Source organism: Sapajus apella, unplaced genomic scaffold (assembly GCF_009761245.1).
Source record: "Sapajus apella isolate SASKATOON/1434 unplaced genomic scaffold, GSC_monkey_1.0 scaffold3, whole genome shotgun sequence".
Taxonomy (NCBI): Eukaryota; Metazoa; Chordata; class Mammalia; order Primates; family Cebidae; genus Sapajus; species Sapajus apella.
Window position 1 is genome coordinate 24,785,511 of NW_022436943.1, and position 19,959 is coordinate 24,805,469.

General features: G+C 42.8%; 1 protein-coding gene and 1 pseudogene across 3 annotated transcripts in view; one reads left to right on the forward strand and one right to left on the reverse strand.

Moving 5' to 3' along the window:
• Positions 1-6,001: 6,001 nt before the first annotated feature.
• LY96 (lymphocyte antigen 96) overlaps positions 6,002-19,959 on the reverse strand; it is a 32,691-nt gene continuing 18,733 nt past the window's right edge. For both annotated transcript variants that reach the window (XM_032251100.1, XM_032251093.1), the window contains 2 exons: positions 8,511-8,563; positions 6,002-6,123 (listed from right to left, as the gene is read on the reverse strand). In XM_032251100.1, the coding sequence (XP_032106991.1) occupies positions 6,025-6,123; positions 8,511-8,563 (152 nt within the window). In that variant the 3' untranslated portion in view covers positions 6,002-6,024. The remainder of the gene's footprint in view (positions 6,124-8,510; positions 8,564-19,959) is intronic.
• Positions 12,216-13,708, forward strand: LOC116532028 (annotated as a pseudogene). The gene has a single exon (XR_004260681.1). The product of XR_004260681.1 is annotated as a dnaJ homolog subfamily C member 8 pseudogene (transcript).

Consider the following 19,959-nt stretch of genomic DNA (forward strand, 5'->3'; position numbering starts at 1 on the left):
ACTCCCTTTATTAAACTCTCTTTAAGTAATCCCAATATAAATGTGTCTTCTGTTTTCTTCAAGGACTCTGACTGACACAGTAATAATACCTTACAGCTAAAAGCTTTTACAGTGTCTTGTTAATGTATTCAGACTTGGATAACATTTTTTGGATTTTTTTAAACAGTAGACCTAGAACTTTAAAATGTGTCAGGGTTTGATTCCTAAGTCTGTCTGCTGTTGAGTAGAACTGAACAGCGCCTTCATTTTTGTCATTGGCATTTTTATAACCTTTGTGCTTTTATTTTCATCTGTTGTTTCCCGTATGGTTTTTATATTTATGTCACGTTAAGGCATGAAACAGCTTTTTCCCATTGATTATTGCTTGTTCACTTTTTATCCTCTCAAATGTCTGGACTGACAAGTCTGTGAATGTCCTGAAGCCAGGGACCAAGTGTTTTTCTGTTTATATCCTCTGCATCAAGCACAGGACAGACATTTTGAATGAATGGAGAATATCATCTATTCTGGATTTCAGTTATTAGGGAGCAGAGATTATCAGACAGTGCTCTGCCCACCTGGGCACTACCCAGTCATGCTCTGAAGCCCCAGCAGTGACTGACAGGAATTTTATACATTCTCACAGCTTAACCACAGAGCCTGTATAATGTGAGTTAAAATTTCGAGATGAACCAAAACCTACTTTCCATTTCGAAGTAAAATTTCGTTCATAGAGACCAAGGGATTCATAGGAATGTAAAAAAAAATCCTTGAACTTGACAACCCACTGACAAGACAGCTGAAATGTATGAGAAAGAAATCATTTTTCCTCTTTGCATTGAAAGTATGTTAATGTGGTTAATTCATGAATGTTTAAATGGGATAATTTGCTTGGGAAAAAAAAATTGTTAGTCTTTGAATTTTTGAAGAAGAGAATGAAAAGGTGCCCTGGGTCCATCCTGTCCCTTGGTGGGACTTACTATGGCCAAGGGACTTATAGCCAATTAAATGTCCAGATAGGAACGGACATGGGCAGGCATTCATTACCCCTTTAAAAAAAAAATGTTATTATGGTAACTTTGTTATTATGTTATTATGGCCGGGTAACAAACAAAGAGGTAACTTTGTTTCCCAGGCTTAGTTTGTCTCTTTATCCATTTAGTTTTATCTGCATAACTTTTCCTTTACTCTAAAGCAATTCTTAAATAGCCGCTTAACTAAAAAAAATAAAATAAAATAAAATAAAAAACCTTTTCTTTAGCAAAACACACATCCCTGTGTTTTTTTGTTTTTTGTTTTTTGGAGCAGAGATTTAAAGAGAAACAGCGCTTCATATAGAGAGAGAGGGGTCTCCAAGCAGAAAAGACCAGCAGGCGGCATATACGCCAGATTTTGCACAAAGGAAAGGAGAAATATGGTGGTCACGGACAGGAAAGGAGGAAATTACAATAGGGAAGGTGGAGATCCTATTACTGACACCCCATCAGGTGGTCAGAAGCTGGGACTAGTCCAGAAGCCTTAGGATAACACCTAAGGATAACACCTTAGGATAACAGGTAGCCCCAGCCAGAAATCCTCAGTTGCCCCCAAACCTCTTCCAGCCCCATGCAACGGCTGTCCCCTGTGAAAGGAAGCTAGTTCAAACATGGCCAATACGCCCAGCAACCCATGAGTACTGGGTTGTACCCATGGGTTCTCCATGTTCTCTCCAGAAAGCCTGTCCTTTAAGTCTTATAAGGCTGGCATTCATGCTAATAGTTTTTAAATGGCCGAACATGGCCTAGTAGTTGCTTAGATTTCATTCTTAAATGGAGGCTGAGAGCCTTGAAATGAAAGGACAGAGTTGGAGTTCACTCCTCTTCTCACCATTTCAATGAATGTTGTACCTTGGTATCCCAGATGAGCCTCCAATATGAACTGGCTACGTTGTCTGGGGCATAAACCTGGGATTTGTCATCTCATGCGGGAAACTTAGGACATGACTAACACATGAGGAGTTTAGGAGTGGAGGTTTAATAGGTAGAAGAGAAGAGAAAGAAATAGCTCTCTCTATAGACAGAGAGGAGTTACCAAACGGAAAAGAACCCCTCCTTTTGTTTTTATAAACTTCACCTAAAACACCTCTGTCACCCAGACTGGAGTGCAGTGGCACAATCTCGGTTCACTGCAACCTCAAGTGATTCTCATGCTTCGGGCCCCCAAGTAGCTGGAATTACAGGTATGCGCCACCAGGCCCAGTTAATTTTTGTATTTAAAAAAAATTTTTTTACTGCATTTTAGGTTTTGGGGTACATGTGAAGATCACGCAAGATTGTTGCATAGGTACACACGTGGCAGTGTGATTTGCTGCCTTCCTCCCCATCACCTATATCTGGCATTTCTCCCCATGCTATCTCTCCCCAATTCCCTACCACCAGCTGTCCCTCCCCTATTTCCCCCCAACAGACCCCAGTGTGTAGTGCTCCCCTCCCTGTGTCCATGTGTTCTCATGTGTCCCGCCTATGAGTGAGAACATGCAGTGTTTGATTTTCTGCTCTTGTGTCAGTTTGCTCAGAATGATGGTTTCCAGGTTCATCCATGTCCCTTAAGTAAGAAACTTAAGATTAAATATATGATTATTTTATTAATAATTCAAGATTTAGCTATTCTCATTAAGTCAACAATACTAATGTCTTATTTATCAAAAATTACAGAAGCAAAGATCATTCTGCTTTTGGCTGGGTTTATAATTTTATAATCCTTATGTTAAATTCTGACACCTTATAGTAGTTAGCAAGGATAAGTATGAAATTGCTTGATCAATAAACGCAAACAAAAATACATGCTGACAATCCTTTAAAAATGTCTAAGGCCGGGCGCGGTGGCTCAAGCCTGTAATCCCAGCACTTTGGGAGGCCGAGGCGGGTGGATCACGAGGTCAAGAGATCGAGACCATCCTGGTCAACATGGTGAAACCCCGTCTCTACTAAAAATACAAAAAATTAGCTGGGCATGGTGGTGCATGCCTGTAATCCCAGCTACTCAGGAGGCTGAGGCAGGAGAATTGCCTGAACCCAGGAGGTGGAGGTTGCGGTGAGCCGAGATTGCGCCATTGCACTCCAGCCTGGGTAACATGAGTGAAACTCCGTCTCAAAAAAAAAAAAAAAAGTCTAATATTACTTTACCAATAATTTTAAAGCCAACTTATTTATTAAATATTTTACTTAAGTCATCTGAATTTGAAAAGCGTTTGTGCTTATTACTTAATTTATGAGTACTCTTTAACTTTAAGCCAATTAGGTAACTTGTAGTCAAAAACACACAACAAAATACATGTACATACACATAAACACACACATACACACTCATACAAAGATCCTATAGCTTTAACTTCAAAACTCTAGCCATGAGACATTAATACAGATTCACTGGTTTGCAAAAACAGCAACAAAAAGAAATGGTTGAATGTAAACAATCAATTTTATCTCAGTAGAAAAATAACAGCAGACTTAAACAGCAAAGAAGAAAAAGATAAACAGAGAACTTAGGAACTTCATAGTTTCAGGCTGACCTCTGGGCTCTGAATTCTCTGTGATCTAATATGTCCCTCTATTTAAAATGTGCACAAGAACAGACCTAATGTGTAACCATCTGGATTATTAGAAAACCCGGCATACCTTCTGTTTATACAACCACTTGCAAGTAGAGGCACCATAAAACCAAACCGGGTGCCTGACTTGTTTTTCCTCATTCTTAGACGATTTGCTTCCCTCATTTTTTTTTCCTTTTTTCTCAAGACAGAGTCTTGCTCTGTCACCCAGGCTGAAGTGCAGTGGTGTGATCTCGGCTCACTGCAACCTCCACCCTCCTGGATCAAGTGATTCTCCTGCCTCAGCCTCCCAAGTAGCTAGGGTTGCAGGTGCCCGCCACAATACCCAACTAATTTTTTTGTATTTCTAATAGAGACAGGGTTTCACCATGTTGGTCAGGCTGGTCTCAAACTCCTGACCTCAAGTGATCCACCCAGTTCAGCCTCCCAAATTTCCGGGATTAGAGGCATGAGCCCAGCCTCCCAATTTTTTTTTTTAAGGAGGAAATGAGACCAGGCACAGTGGCTCACACCTATAATCCCAGCTCTTTAGGAGGCCGAGGTGGGAGGATTACTTGAGGTCAGGAGTTCAAGACCAGCCTGGCCAACACGGTGAAACTGTCTCTACTAAAAATATAAAAGATTAGCCAGGCATGGTGGCATGCACCTGTAAACCCAGCTACTTGGGAGACTAAGGCAAGAGAATTACTTGAACCCAGGAGGCGTAGGTTGCAGCGTGCGAGATCCAAGAACTCTCTCTTGGGGTCTGGATCAGGACTCCTTTCCTGTAACTTATTTCTGGTGACCACAGATGGGACTCTAATGCAGAAACCCTGATCCAACGGCTACCCTTGGGTAAGTGTCATGGTCCTGTAACCTATTTCTGGTGACCACGGAAGCAACTATACTGCAGAAACCCCCAAGCCAAAGGCTAACTTTGGGTAAGTGGTGGGGTCCAGTAACATCTTCCTCATGAACCACAAAAGGGACAATACTGAGGAGACCCCCCGACCGAAAAGAAATAGGCTGCAGCACTGATTGGATAACTTTGATTAAGTGGTGGGGTACCCAGGTAAAGAAGGGGATTGGGTTAGAAGCCCAACTTAGGGGAGTTAGTCTCTCCTAAGACAGAGTGGGTTAGAGGCCCCTCTTAATAAAAGGCAAGGAAGCTGGGTGTGGTGGCTCACACCTGTAATCCCAGCACTTTGGGAGGCCAAGGTGAGCAGATCACCTGAGGTCAGGAGTTTGAGACCTGCCTGACCAATATGGAGAAACCCGTCTCTACTAAAAATAAAAAATTAGCCAGTCATGGTGGAAGATGCCTGTAGTCTCAGCTATTCAGGAGGCTGAGACAGGAGAATTGTTTGACTCCGGGAGGCAGAGGTTGCAGTGAGCTAAGATCGGGCCTCTGCACTCCAGCCTGGGCGACAGAGCGAGACCCCTTCTCAAAAAACAAACAAAAAAAGGCAAGGACACTTAACTGACCTTGGGTTAGAGTCCCTTCTAAGACTTAGGGGGTTAGAGATCCCTCTCCGTAAAGTCACTCTCGGCTAAGAACAGGTTACTGCTAATTAATCTGCATTCTTTGCTGATGGCTATGGGTGACAGGGTTAGGCATGTACAGGATTGTAGACATGGGAGATTTCTCCTCCCTAAAAGAGGAAATTTGAGATTTAATAGGATTGCTGGAAAAGATCCCTTTGCTACCGCAGAAGCCATCTGTTCCATTCTCATTGTGATGACATGACCAGATCTAGATTTTGAAAATATTATCGAAATTGCCCTTGTGGAGAAAAGCTTGAAGAGCCACCTGAGCAGATGTGGAAAGATCAGTCAGGAAGCTGTGGAGTAGTCCGGGGGAACAGCACTGGTAACCTGCCTTAAAGTAGCAGCAGGCAAATGGAGAGAAGTTCAGGCCTCAGGAAACAATTACGGCAGAAGGGGAAGTAAACACGTCCTTCTTCATGTAGCAGCAGCAAGGTGAAATAGAGAGCAAAGGGATGGGTGGGGAAAGCTCCTTATAAAACCATCAGATCTCATGAGAACTCACTCACTATCACGAAAACAGCATGCAGGTAACCACCTCCATGATTCAATTACCTCCCACTGGGCGCCCCCCCATGACACATGGGGATCATGGGAACTACAATTCAAGATAAGATTTGGGTGGGGACACAGCCAAACTGTTTCAATTACTTACCCTATCTTGCCCATTGCTTCCTATGGAAAACATAATAAACAACGCTTGCCCACATTTTTCCCCTCCCTCCACTTCTTCACAGACCGTGGTGCCTCCCTGAGTGGCTCCACATGGTGCACCATGGCTCCTGTTTCTAGAGATCTGTGAGGATAAGCATCCTCCTTCATGACAGTCATTTCTGTGTCTTTCTATCTTACCATATCTGATTAAAACAAATCCTGGGTACCCTTAAAATAAGAAAAATACCTTAAAAATTTTTTTTAATACTCAATTTATTCTAATTTGAATTAGGGTGGTGTATGATGGCAAACTCCAAGCAAAAGAGCACTTCTTCAGGACTCCCAGAAATAGCTTCAGCAACACATTTGTATCGTCCCTAAAATGAAGTATAAGAAATACAAGTAATACAAAATATTAATGCTACTGTTTCAGATGCTTTTGTAAGAATGTTCTCTTACTAGCAGAAAGCCATTTAAATTGGATTGATTTTATTAGTTTTCCAATGAAATAAAATTTTCCAAGTCTGAATTCAATGAGCATAGAGCCTATTTATTTCCCAATTATAAGATTATGTTATTTATAATTTTTAAAAACTAACCTAAGAGGTTTTAAAACATTAGATATTAGTTTGTAACAAAATAATGAAAGAATATGCATTATTAAAGTTTATTTTAAAATGGTCACCAAAAGTAAAATGCATAAAATTTCATTACTAGATATGTCATGCAAATATCTAAAATCACAATGGTAGTATTCATTGAGGCAGCAACTATTTTCACAAAGGCATGGATGTCCAGACTAAGTACCCAAGAAAAATCTTGAATAAAATAAGTCTATAATTTATGTAATTTTTATTCTCCTAAACAAGGCTTACATTATATTTAGTGTATTTCATGAGCAGTTATAGAGATTTACTGGCTTATACACAGTGGTCATCCAGTGCTTTCATCTGAAGACTGTTCAACAGATTAATAATGAGCACTTGCATTCAAATTACTTTTAGACATAAATGCTAGAGGGAAAAAAAATGAAGGGAAAAAAGTGCTATCATTTGTGCAATTTTTCCATATTCTACAGAAAAAAGAAATACCAAAAGACTTAATACTAAGGCCAATCGAGGTGGCTCACACCTATAATCCCAGCACTTTGGGAGGCCAATGTGTGGCAGGCCAGGTTTCACTAACAACTGTTTCAGTACTAATTGAGTAAAGTTAAATATTAAAAGCCAGTGGCCTTATACAAAGGATGGGATGTAACAAAAGTCCATCCAGAATTATTCTCAGGCCTTTCCTGGGCCTTAAAGCGTGACAAAATAAAGGAATTCTTAATAGGACCCATTTAGGATTAATCAAGTTTTATTGTGGGTCTGAAGAAAGCCCCCAGGCCTTTAAAAACAAGTGTATTGAGGGTCTGAAGGAACTCCTCAAATCTCCATGATTTAGCAGGAGACAAGATAAAGGTAATCACCCCAGCACCCGGATCTATTTAAGTAAATTTACTGTGGCTCCAGAGGAAGGTCTTCAGGACTTTGACCTTAGTTAATAAATTAAAAGAAATTAGGCCAGGTGCGGTGGCTCAAGCCTGTAATCCCAGCACTTTGGGAGGCCGAGGCGGGTGGATCACGAGGTCAAGAAATCGAGACCATCCTGGTCAACATGGTGAAACCCCGTCTCTACTAAAAATACAAAAAAAAAAAAATTAGCTGGGCATGGTGGTGCGTGCCTGTAATCCCAGCTACTCAGGAGGCTGAGGCAGAATTGCCTGAACCCAGGAGGCGGAGGTTGCGGTGAGCCGAGATCGCGCCATTGCACTCCAGCCTGGGTAACGTGAGTGAAACTCCGTCTCAAAAAAAAAAAAAAAAAAAAAGAAATTAATCACTTATGTCCTTAGAATGTACATAAGCTCTGAAAACTTTGTAATTTTGAGTTGGTCTGCCGATAATTTCCAGACCTTCTCCTTGTAACCGGTTACAGAAATAAAAGCTCTCTTCCTCCCCTGTTCATCTGCATCTCGTTATTGGGCTGCAAGAAATAGCAGCCAACCCTCAGTTTGGTCCAGGAACAAAGGTGGGTGGATCACTTGAGGCCAGGAGGTTGAGACCAGCCTGGACAACATGGTGAAACCCCATCTCTACTAAAAATAAAAAAAATTAGCAGGGCATGGTGGCATGCACCTGTAATTCCAGCTACTCAGGTGATTGAGGCACAGAATCCATAGCATTTGGAAGGCGGAAGTTACAGGGAGCTCAGAACACACTTCAGTCTGCGCAAGAGAGCAAGATTCTGTCACACACACACAAAAAAGCAAATCCTAAATAAAAGTGAAGGAAAAAATCTTGAACATCTTAATCTTGAATTGCTACTCAAAAAATTCTCAGCTGGGCGCAGTTGCCCATGCCTGTAATCCCAGTACTTTGGAAGGCTAAGCAGAGTGAATCACTTGAGCTCAGGAGTTCAAGACCAGCCTGGGAAACATGTTGAAACCCCATCTCTTCCAAAAATACAAAAAATTAGCTGTCATTGTGGCATGCGCCTGTAGTCCCAGCTACTTAGGAGGCTGAGGCAGGAAGATTGCTTGGGTGGGGGTTGAGCAGTGGAGGTTGCAGTGAGTGGAGATCATGCCACTGCACTCCAGCCTGAGTGACAGACTGAGATCCCCATTTCAAAAAAAAATAAGAAGAAGTTGTGAACTGCTTGTTTCAAATACTTAACAGTCTATTACTGCTAAAGGTTAGGAAATTACAAAATAAATCTGGAACAATACCTTAGAAAATTTTATTCCCTTGAAGGAGAATGGTACTGTGATATTCAAAGTCTCTGCAAACAAAATATAAAATACAGGTCATCGTTAGGTGATCTTTTTCTTGGTAGCATAGGGTATACCTTTATGGCATACACTAACTACTGACAGACGCAGTCCCAAGCAAAACTATAGAAAAATAATAAACCTTTTATATACTCTGGCTACCATTCTCCTGTGGCTTCCTTTCCCCGCCTCTAGAGCCTCTCTCTATCTCTGCCCCTATCTTACCCCTTAGGAGACACAAACTATTAAGACCTACTGGTCTTAATAATGAATAAACGATGAACAAGCTAGGGCTAGTATGCTTCAGACCAAGTTACACATGTGAATTTTAAACTAGTTTTCAGACCGGGTGTAGTGGCTCACACTTGTAATCCCAGCACTTTGGGAGGCCGAGGCAGGCGGATCACGAGGTCAGGAGATCAAGACCATCCTGGCAACATGATGAAACCCCATTTCTACTAAAAATACAAAAATTAGCTGGGTGTGGTGGCGTGCATCTGTGATCCCAGCTACTGAGGAGGCTGAGGCAGGAGAATCACTTGAACCCGGGAGGCGGAGTTTGCAGTGAGCCGAGATCATGCCACTGCACTTCAGCCTGGCAACAGAGCAAGACTCCATCTCAAAAAAAAAAAAAAAACGTTTTCAGAGATACTGATACACATTAGGCTAGGTATAAAAGAGAAGAATCTTCCCAAAGACAGATGAGATATTTCGGAGGCAGCCAGAATACTGAATCTCCTCCCAATTACACCACAGAGAAGCTCAAGTTAGCTTCTGTTTAAATGCATAGCCATGGGCCTGGCCCACACAAGCCATGAAGCACGGAGCACAGAGTCAAAAGGGCAGGAAAAACCACACCCTACTGTTCTAGTCAGAACAAAAAAGTGAATGTGGTGGGATAAAGATAGAAATATATGTTCTGAATCTCAAACAAGAAAAATAGTGACCGAAAATATTTTTAATCTAAGTAGTTAAATCTAAAACTTCTTTTTTTTTTTTTTTGAGACAGTCTCACTCCGTCACCAGGCGCCAGGCTGAAGTGCAGTAGCAAGTCCTCGGCTCACTGCAACCTCCGCCTCCCAGGTTCAAGCAATTCTCCTACCTCAGCCTCCTAAGTAGCTGGGACTACAGGTGCACGCCACCACACCCAGCTAATTTTTTTTGTATTTTTAGTAGAGACAGGGTTTCACCATGTTGACCAGGATGGTCTCAATCTCTTGACCTCGTGATCCACCCACCTCAGCCTCCCAAAGTGCTGGGATTACAGGCATGAGCCACCGCGCCCGACCAAATCTAAAACTATATTATTCTTAGAAGTAAATAGATTGTGTCTGCATGTATGCTTCTAGTCTCACAAATAAGCATTTATTTATTTACTTCTGGGTGTATCCTTTTTTGTTGTTTTGTTTTTTCCTTTCCTTTTTGCTCTTTCTTTAAAGCAAATCAAGAGTGTATCTTTTTTTTTTTTTTGAAATGGAGGCTCACTCTGTCACCCAGGCTGGAGTGCAATGGCACAATCTTGGCTCACTGCAACCTCTGCCTCCAGGGTTCAAGCGATTCTCCTGCCTCAACCTCCCCAGTAGCTGGGATTACAGGTGCCCACCACCACTCCTGGCTAATTTTTGTATTATTAGTAGAGACAGGGTTTTACCATCTTGGCCAGGCTGGTCTTGAACTTCTGAGCTCAGGTAATCTGCCCACCTCGGCCTCCCAAAGTGCTGAGATTATAGGTGTGAGTCACTGCACCTGGCCGGGTATATTCTTACTAAAGGAGTTGACAGCTGAGGTGTTTCTTGAGCTCAGTAAAGTGATTGTGGCTTCATAATTGTATGATCTTTCGTTCAAGGCCAATCCAATTCACAATTTAACAAATACTTTTGAAAGCCTAGTACCCACCAGGGACTGGGAAGACAATAGTAGTGCAACTCTGTCCCTTCTCTCAAAGAGCTAAAGTCTATTGGAGATGCAGATATGCAAAGAAACCATTCCAGTTGTGAGCTGTGACTCACTCCTGTAATCACAACACTTTGGAAGGCCAAGGAGGGCAGATCCCTTGAGCCAAGAAGTTCAACACCAGCCTGGGCAACACAGTGGAGCCTTGTCTGTGCAAAATATATATATATATATATATGATGAGTGTGGTGGTATGTTCCTGTAATCTCAGCTACTTGAGAGGCTGAGGTGGGAGAATCACTTGAGTCCAGTAGGTAGAGGCTATAGTGAGCTATGTTTGTACCACTGCACACCAGCCTGGGCGACAGGGAGACTTTGCCTCAAAATTAATTAATTAATTAATTAATTAAATTTAAATTTAAAACCAAAAAAGCCCCCCAAAATAAGAAGACACCATTCCAAATACAATATGCAATGGGAAAGATATGGTAAGAATAAAGATAACATTTTTAGGCAGGGCACAATAGCTCACACCTGTAATCCCAGCACTTTGGGAGGCCGAGGCAGATGGATCAGCTGAGGTCTAGAGTTTGAGACAGCCTGAGCAACACGGAGAAACCCCATCTCTACTAAAAATACAAACTTAGCCGGGCATGGTGGCTCAAGCCTGTAATCCCAGCTACTGGAAAGCTGAGGCAGGAGAATCACTTGAACCTGGCAGGTGGGGGCTGCAGTGAGCCAAGATCATGCCATTGCACTCCAGCCTAGGCAACAAGAGTGAAGCTCTGTCTCAAAAAACAAAACAAAACAAAAAAGGTAACATCTTTGTAAGAGTGATGGCTTTGTGGCCAGAACTGCTTGGGTTTGAATCCCAGCTCCTCTACTTGGTCACTTAATTATCCTATGCCTCAGTAAAATGGAGATGGATGATAACACCTACCTCATAGGATTATTACAAGGGCTATACCAGTTAATACATGTTAAGTGCTAAGAACAATGCCTGGGACATAGCACTTATTAAATATTATTACCATTAACTGTTACTTATAACATTTATTATTTATTTATTTATTTATTTTATTATTATTATTTTTTGAGACGGAGTTTCGCTCTTGTTACCCAGGCTGGAGTGCAATGGCGCGATCTCGGCTCACCGCAACCTCCGCCTCCTGGGTTCAGGCAATTCTCCTGCCTCAGCCTTCTGAGTAGCTGGGATTACAGGCACGCATCACCATGCCCAGCTAATTTTTTGTATTTTTTTTAGTAGAAACGGGGTTTCACCATGTTGACCAGGATGGTCTCGATTTCTTGACCTCGTGATCCACCCGCCTCGGCCTCCCAAAGTGCCGGGATTACAGGCGTGAGCCACCGCGCCCGGCCCTACTTATAACATTTAATATTATTCCTTCTCCTTTCTAAACTCTCCTTCCAATGGCATCTTGTGAATATTAATGCATTAATATATTAGTCATATATTTATATATTATATAATAATAATAAGCTCTATCTTATTTAGTTGCTGGTTTCTTTGAGAGTATTTATCACAAACTGAATCATATTTCATTTCTCTCCTTGTCTTTATCTTATTACTTCATTAGGATCTTGTTTTCTCTACTAGTCTATAATCTCCATGAGGACAGGGGTTTTGTTTTGGACATTTTTGAATGTGGCTCCTAGTACCTAGTTCTCAGTACCCAGCTGCTTCAGTACCAACTATTAGGTTGGTATAAAAGTAATTGCAGTTTTTGTCATTGAAAGTAATGCAATATATCGGTGGTGGCTGGCCGGGGAAATGGCGGCTTCAGGAGAGAGCGGGACGTCGGGCGGCGGAGGCAGCACAGAGGAAGCATTTATGACCTTCTACAGTGAGGTGAAACAAATAGAGAAGAGAGACTCGGTTCTAACATCCAAAAATCAGATTGAAAGACTGACCCGTCCTGGTTCCTCTTACTTCAATTTGAACCCATTTGAGGTTCTTCAGATCGATCCTGAAGTTACAGATGAAGAAATAAAAAAGAGGTTTCGGCAGTTATCCATATTGGTGCATCCTGACAAAAATCAAGATGATGCTGACAGAGCACAAAAGGCTTTTGAAGCTGTGGACAAAGCTTACAAGTTGCTACTGGATCAGGAGCAAAAGAAGAGGGCCCTGGATGTAATTCAGGCAGGAAAAGAATACGTGGAACACACTGTGAAAGAGCGAAAAAAACAATTAAAGAAGGAAGGAAAACCTACGATTGTAAAGGAGGATGACCCTGAGCTGTTCAAACAAGCTGTATATAAACAGACAATGAAACTCTTTGCCGAGCTGGAAATTAAAAGGAAAGAGAGAGAAGCCAAAGAGATGCATGAAAGGAAACGACAAAGGGAGGAAGAGATCGAAGCTCAAGAAAAAGCCAAACGAGAAAGAGAGTGGCAGAAAAACTTTGAGGAAAGTTGAGATGGTCATGTAGACAGCTGGCGAAATTTCCAAGCCAATACAAAGGGGAAGAAAGAGAAGAAAAATCGGACCTTCCTGAGACCACCAAAAGTAAAAATGGAGCAGTGTGAGTGACCGCCCAGGGTCACAGGCACAGAACCTTCCCCCTGCTGTCTCCCTTCCTGCTTCGAAGGACTCATTCTTTCCTCCCACTTCCACCCCAACATAGAGTAGTATTTGCTTTTTAGTCCATTTTGTTTTCAATACAATTTAATATCGATCAGAGTAATTCTTTAGTACATTGAAATGAGGGGCTTGGTTTAAAAAGAAGACCTTCCCCTCTCCCTGCCCCTAGAACCACCAGGATTGGAAGGTGCCACCACTGGTGCTGCCTTCTCTTCTCACAGCCTGTAACTTAATGTTTTGTACTTCACTGAATTGCGATGGTTAGAAACTTCGTGGCTAGTTTGTGGAAATCATCCAATTAAACATATTGCTTAAAATGGTGTTGCTGTGACTGCAGAGACAGGCCTGGGGCATCTTAGGAAGCCCCTTCGCTTCAGTTGCTAGCTTTTGGGTGTGCTCCCTTTGAAGCCCCAGATGAGACAGGGAACACTTGTGGACACTCAGAGCAGGCACCCGCTGTCCTGGTGCCCTGTGGCGTTTGGCATGTGCCCTCCCGCCTACTGACCAGTCAGCGTGGCATGAGGCCCACGCCACCCAAACCTTTCACTTTCCAAAGAGCTAGCTGTCCTCCATCCAGTACCATGGTGTCATAGCTTGTCTGCATTTGTTAGTGGTAATATTCTTTATGTATAATAAATTTTTATACCCAAAAAAAAAAGAAAGAAAGTAATGCAATATATCACTACACCATTAAATATATAATTTGCAAGGCCCAGCACAAAATGAAGATGTGAGGCTCCTTGTTCAAAAGATGGGGAAAATCTGTTAAAGTCACTGGAACATAAAACGTTTTTCTTTTTCTTTTTTGAGATGGAGTCTTGCTCTGGTTGCCCAGGCTAGAGTGCAGTGGCATGATCTCGGCTCAGTGCAACCTCTGCCTCCTGGGTTCATGCGATTCTCCGGCCTCAGCCTCCAGAGTAGCTGGGATTACAGGCATGAGCCACCACACTGGCTAATTTTTTTGCATGTTTCACCATGCTGGTCAGGCTGATCTTGAACTCCCGACCTCAGGTGATCCACCTGCCTTGGCCTCCCAAAGTGTTGGGATTACAGGCGTGAGCCACTGCTCCCGGCAAACTTTTTCTTTTCTTCAACGTGTTTCTCTCTAACTTGCCATGTTTTTACTGCAATTCAATATCATTTGTAATAAAGAGAACATTTTAAACTATTAGTATGAATTTCACTGTTCATCTTTTCATAAATCAATGCCAGGTTTAAATGCCAATATCAAAGCATTAACTTCAAAGTAGAATCACTGAGATTACACAATTTGTATGTCCTGGCTCATCTCCAGAGGGTGCCTTGAGCTGGCCAGAGGAAACTAATATAAGCCAGAGGCAGGAAGTTTGAACTGAAAAAGAGAAGGTCCCCAAGGCATGGAACAGCCTGAGGGAACGCTCCCTCAGCGAGGAGCACAGGTGAGTCTAGAAACACCCAGGGGCTCCTCCACGACTGGGGGCTCCTGGGCAAGCTTGGGCCTGACAGCTGCCTGTCAGAAACTGCTTCCTTCCACAAACTGCTTCCACAAATGGCTGGATGCCCCATGCTCCAGTGAGGGACAGGAAGTCGAAGCAAGTACCTTTCTTTCCCACAAGCCTGCTGTTCAATAGTGACTTTCAACATACTGCAAGCTCTGTGCAATACCACCACATGCCATCTGTTTGGGGGTGGGTCAGGGGATGGTGTGCCCAACCAGTCAGCTGCTGAACAGGGCTGTGGTGCTGCCAGCTCAGGTAGGGCAGCCACTGTCACACTCATCCAAGATACCACAGGCACCCACGCTGGATCCTGACCCTCCCTGTAGCCAGGATTTCACCAGGGGTCGAGGGTAGCAGGTGGCACTGGACAGAGGAGGGACAGGGATCCCAGGGTGTCAGCAGGGAAGTAGGCAGCGGGAACCAAGAACCAGTCCAGGGAAGGTGGGTTCATACCCCATCATCTCATTAGATTTCACTTACAAAATATACACTTGAAGATAAAACCATTAAGAATTTCAAGATTATAATCACAGGGCATTAAACTCCAACGCGGGGCCTTTCTGTATATGGGGCGCTGGGCCCTGGTCATGAAGCCAACTCTGTCAACTTTGTGGAAGGGGGGAAGGAAGATGGATGAGACTGAAGGGTTTGAGAAAGAAATTAAGAATAACCCCTAGATTCCTCCTTAGGGAGACTGTCCTGACACAGCAGGTCAGGTGGGTTGAGGGAGTTCTAACCTCTTCTGTTGGATAGACCTTTTTCAATTGTTTTGTCTCTTTTAAAAGCTATCTTTTTTTTTTTTTTCTTTTTTTTGAGATGGAATCTCACTCTGTTGCTCAGGCTGGAGTGCAGTGGTGGGATCTTGGCTCACTGCAACCTCTGCCTCCGGAGTTCAAGCAATTCTCCTGCCTCAGCCTCCTGGGTAGCTAGGATTACAAGCATGTGCCACCTCGCCCAGCTACTTTTGTATTTTTAGTAGAGATGGGATTTTACTATGTTGGCCAGGCTGATCTGGAACTCCTGACCTCAAGTGATCCGCCCACCTCGGCCTCCCAAAGTGCTGGGATTACAGGTGTGAGCCACGGCGCCCAGCCAGAAAGCTCATGTCTTGGTCATACCTTCCATTCTTTACTTAGGAAGTTAGCTTAAAGCTTTGCCCACACTGAAGAAGGCAAGAAGGAACTGAGGCAGGGCAAGGAAGAACAGAACTCCTTCTTAGGCCCTCCTTTCCTCTTCCCGGAAGGTATTCATGAGGCTCACTCATGGTCCATTCTGGTGTTCCTGGCAAGTATGCAGGGGGCAGGATCCAAGCCTCAGATGCTGTTGTACGTTGAATTGTGTCTCCCCAAAAGACATGTTGAAGCCCTCACCTCCAGTGCCTGTGGACATGACCTTATTTGGAAAAAGGGTCTTTGCAGATAATCAAGTTAAAAGAGATGGTTAGTGTGGGCCCTAATCCAATATGAAAGTGTCCTTAATAAGAAAGGGAAACTTGGACCCTGAGATAGACACATATAAGAGGGAAGACCACAGTGAAGGGACCCAGGAAGAAGATGGCCATCTACAAGGCAAGACATGCTTTAGGCCACCAGAAGCTAGGAAGGAGGCCTGGAACGGATCCAGCCCCAGCTCCTGCAGAGGGAGCATGGCTTCGTCATCTTGGTTTCAGACTTCTGGACTCCAGAGTTGTTAGAGTATAAATTTCTGTTTTTCTAAGGCACCCAGTTTATGGTACTTAGTAACAGCAGCCCCAATAAAATCCCTGTAACAGAACTAATAGGCTTATCACTTTTTTTTTTTTTTTTTTTTTTTGAGACGGAGTCACGCTCTGTTGCCCTGGCTGGAGTGCAGTGACGTGATCTCAGCTCACTGCAACCTCTGCCTCCCGGGTTCAAGCGATTCTCCTGCCTCAGCTTCCCAAGTAGCTGACACTACAGGCGCACACCACCACACCCAGCTAATTTTTTATATTTTTAGTAGAGACAGGGTTTTTACCATGTTAGCCAGGATGATCTCGATCTCCTCACCTCGTGATCAGCCCGCCTTGGCCTCCCAATGTGCTCAGATTACAGTCATGAGCCACCATGAATTTTTTTTTTAAACAGGATCTTGCTCTGTCACCCAGGCTGGAGTGCAGTGGTACAATCGCAGCTCACTAGAGCCTCCACTTCCCAGGCTCCAGTGATCTTCCCGCCTCAGCCTCTCAAGTAGCAGGAACAACAAGCATGCACCACCATGCCCAGCTAATTTTTGTATTTTTGGTGGAGACAGCATTTCACCATATTGCCCAGGCTGTTCTCAAACTCCTGAGCTCAAGCAACTCACCTGTCTTGGCCTCGCAAAGTGCTGGGATTGCAGGAGTGAGCCACAGTGCCCAGCTAAGGCTTATTAAATTTAAGATGCTTTGAAATATCCATCTATTGATTCATAAATGTGTTTTTGAAAGAAACAGGTGTGTGTGTGTGTGTGTGTGTGTGCACGTGTGTGTGTGTGTGTGCACGCGTGTGTGTGTAAAAACTGGTAAGAGAATGGGTAACTTACTTTTTATTGCTTATTCATATTTTCTAAATATCATATCATAAAGATATATAACTTTCATAACAACAAAAAGGAAAGTTATTTTAAAAATAGATATGTATGGTATTTGCAAATTTGACTCCCAAATTTCAAGGGTCTCTTGATACGTCAATGCTTCTTAAATCAGAAGGTCCCAAGATCTGGGCCCACATACTCAGCCGCCAGATGGGCATGTTTATTTGAATGTTCCAAAATTACCTTGAGCTTAACATGCCCAAAACAGAACTCATTATGTTTCCCTTTTAAAACCTGCCTGTTCTTTTGTACACATCATCTCAGATAATGCCACTTCCATACATCCAATCACTGGCCCTCAAGTGGTGCTGTTTTTCTTTTTCTTTTTCTTTTCCAAGACTGGGAGCACAGTGGTGGATCATAGTTCACTGCAGCCTGGACCTGTTAGGCGCAAGTGATCCTCCTGCCTCAGCCTCCCAAGTAGCTGGACTACAGGCTGGTACCACCACACCTAGCTAATTTTTTTGTTTTTAGAGATGGGGTTTCACCTTATTGCCCAGGCTGGCCTCAAACTCCCAGCCTCAGCCTCCCAAAGTGCTGGGATTACAGGCACCCAACCCACAGGATCCTTAATTTTACCTAATCCTTGCCTGCCATATTAAATCAGTGTATCCTGCCTCTTTTGTCTCCCAAAAAGCTCTTTCATCTCCTCCCTGCTACTCCCAGGCCGCCATCTCATTCAGCCCTCATGGTCTCTCACAGAACCTCCTGGATGCTCTTCCTTCCACCCAAGTTTCCTGCCTCAGCCTACCCCCGCCTCCTGCCATATGGATGCTAGTTATCTGCAAAAATGGAAATCTCAGTGGGTCATCCCTGCCCACTGACTATAGGATACAGGCCAATATTTTGCGCATGACTTACATGCTCACACTGCCCCCTTTTCTAGGCTTATCTCCAGCAATTCCCCACAAGCACATTCTGCTCCAACTACAAAAAAACTACTCTCCAAATAAACCATACTGTTTTATGACTAGATGTGTTTGCATATGCTGTTTCCTCTCCAGGGAATGTTTTCCCCCTCACTCTCTGATGTTCTCAGATTCAAGACTGTAATAAAATACTCTATGAAAGTTTGTCTGATCAGCCTGGGCAACATAGTGAGACCCTATCTCTACAAAAAATTTTAAAATGGCCAGGAGCAATGGCTCACTCCCATAATCCCAGCACTCTGGGAGGCTGAGGTAGGAGGATCGTTTGAGCCCAGGAGTCCAAGACCAGCCTGAGCAAGATAGTGAGACCCTATCTCTATTTCTTAATTAAAATAAATTAAAATGAAAAATTAGGGCTGGGTGTGGTGGTTCATGCCTGTAATTCCAGCACTTTAGGAGACTGAGGCAGGTGGATTGCCTGAGGTCAGGAATTCAAGACCAGCCTAGCTAACATGGTGAAAAACCATCTCCACTAAAAATACAAAAATTAGCTGTGCATGGTGGCTTACACCTGTAGTCCCAGCTACTCGGGAGGCTGAGGCAGGAGAATCATTTGAACCTGGGAGTCAGAGGTTGCAGTGAGCTGAGATTGTGCCATTGCACTCCAGCCTGGGCAACAGAGTGACACTCCAACCCAAAAAAAAAAAAAAAATCAGCTGGGCATGGTGACCTGTGCCTGTAGTCCTTGCTACTCAGGAGACTATGACCAGAAGATGACTTGAGCCCAGGAGTTTGAGGCTGCAGTGAGCTATGATTGCACCACTGCACTCCAATCGGGATGACAGAACAAGATCTTGTCTCAAAAAAAAAAAAAAATCTTGTCCCAGTTCTTCTGTCACAGTTATTTAGCGACTATATACTTAAAACTAATAACATATAGTTCTATTGGCCCTAGAATTATATGTTCTTACCATATACTTTTTTACAATAAAATTACATATAATTTCATTGTAAATTTGTTCTTATGACTGTCTTTCCCAGAATGAAGTGACTTTTTTTTTATTTATACTGATTTATCAGGTACATGTGCAATGTCATTACACGCATAGGTTGTGTAGTGGTTAAGTCAGGGCTTTTAGGGTGTCCATCACCCAAGTAACATATACCCATTAACTGATTTCTCATCTCCACCCCTATCTCACCCCTCACCCTTCCAGGTCTTCATGGTCTATCATGTGTACACATTTTTTAGTACCCACTTATGAGTGAGAACATGCAGTATTTGACTTTCTGTGCCTGTCTTGTTTCACTTAAGATAATGGCCTCCAGTTCCATCTGTGTTGCTGAAAAATACACTATTTCATTCTTTTTACGACTTACTAGTATTCTATTGTATAAATATACCACATTTTCTTTACCCATCCGTCTGTTGATGTACACTTAGGTAAATTCCATATCTTTGCTATTGTGACTAGTGCTGCAATAAACATTAAGTACAGGTATCTTTTTGATATATTGACTTCTTTTCTTTTGGGTAGATACCTAGTAGTGAAATTGCTAGATGGAATGGTGGTCTATTTTTAGTTCTTTGATAAATCTCCATACTGCTTTCCATAGAGGCTGTACTAATTTACATTCCCATCAAAAGTGGATGAGTTCTCTTTTCTCCATATTCTTGCCAACATCTGTTACTTTTTGTCTTTTTAGTAATAGCCATTCTGGCTGAGGTAAGATGATATCTCATTGCAATTTTAATTTGCATTTCTCTAATAATTAGTGATGTTGAGCATGTTTTAATATACCTGTTGGCCATTTCTGTATCTTCTTTTGAAAAGTGTCTATTCATGTATTTTTCCCACTTTTTAACGAAGTTATTCATTTTTGTTGTTGTTGTTGAGTTGTTTGAGTTCCTTGTACATTCTGAATACTAGTCCCCTGATGGATGAATAGTTTGCAAATATTTTCTCATG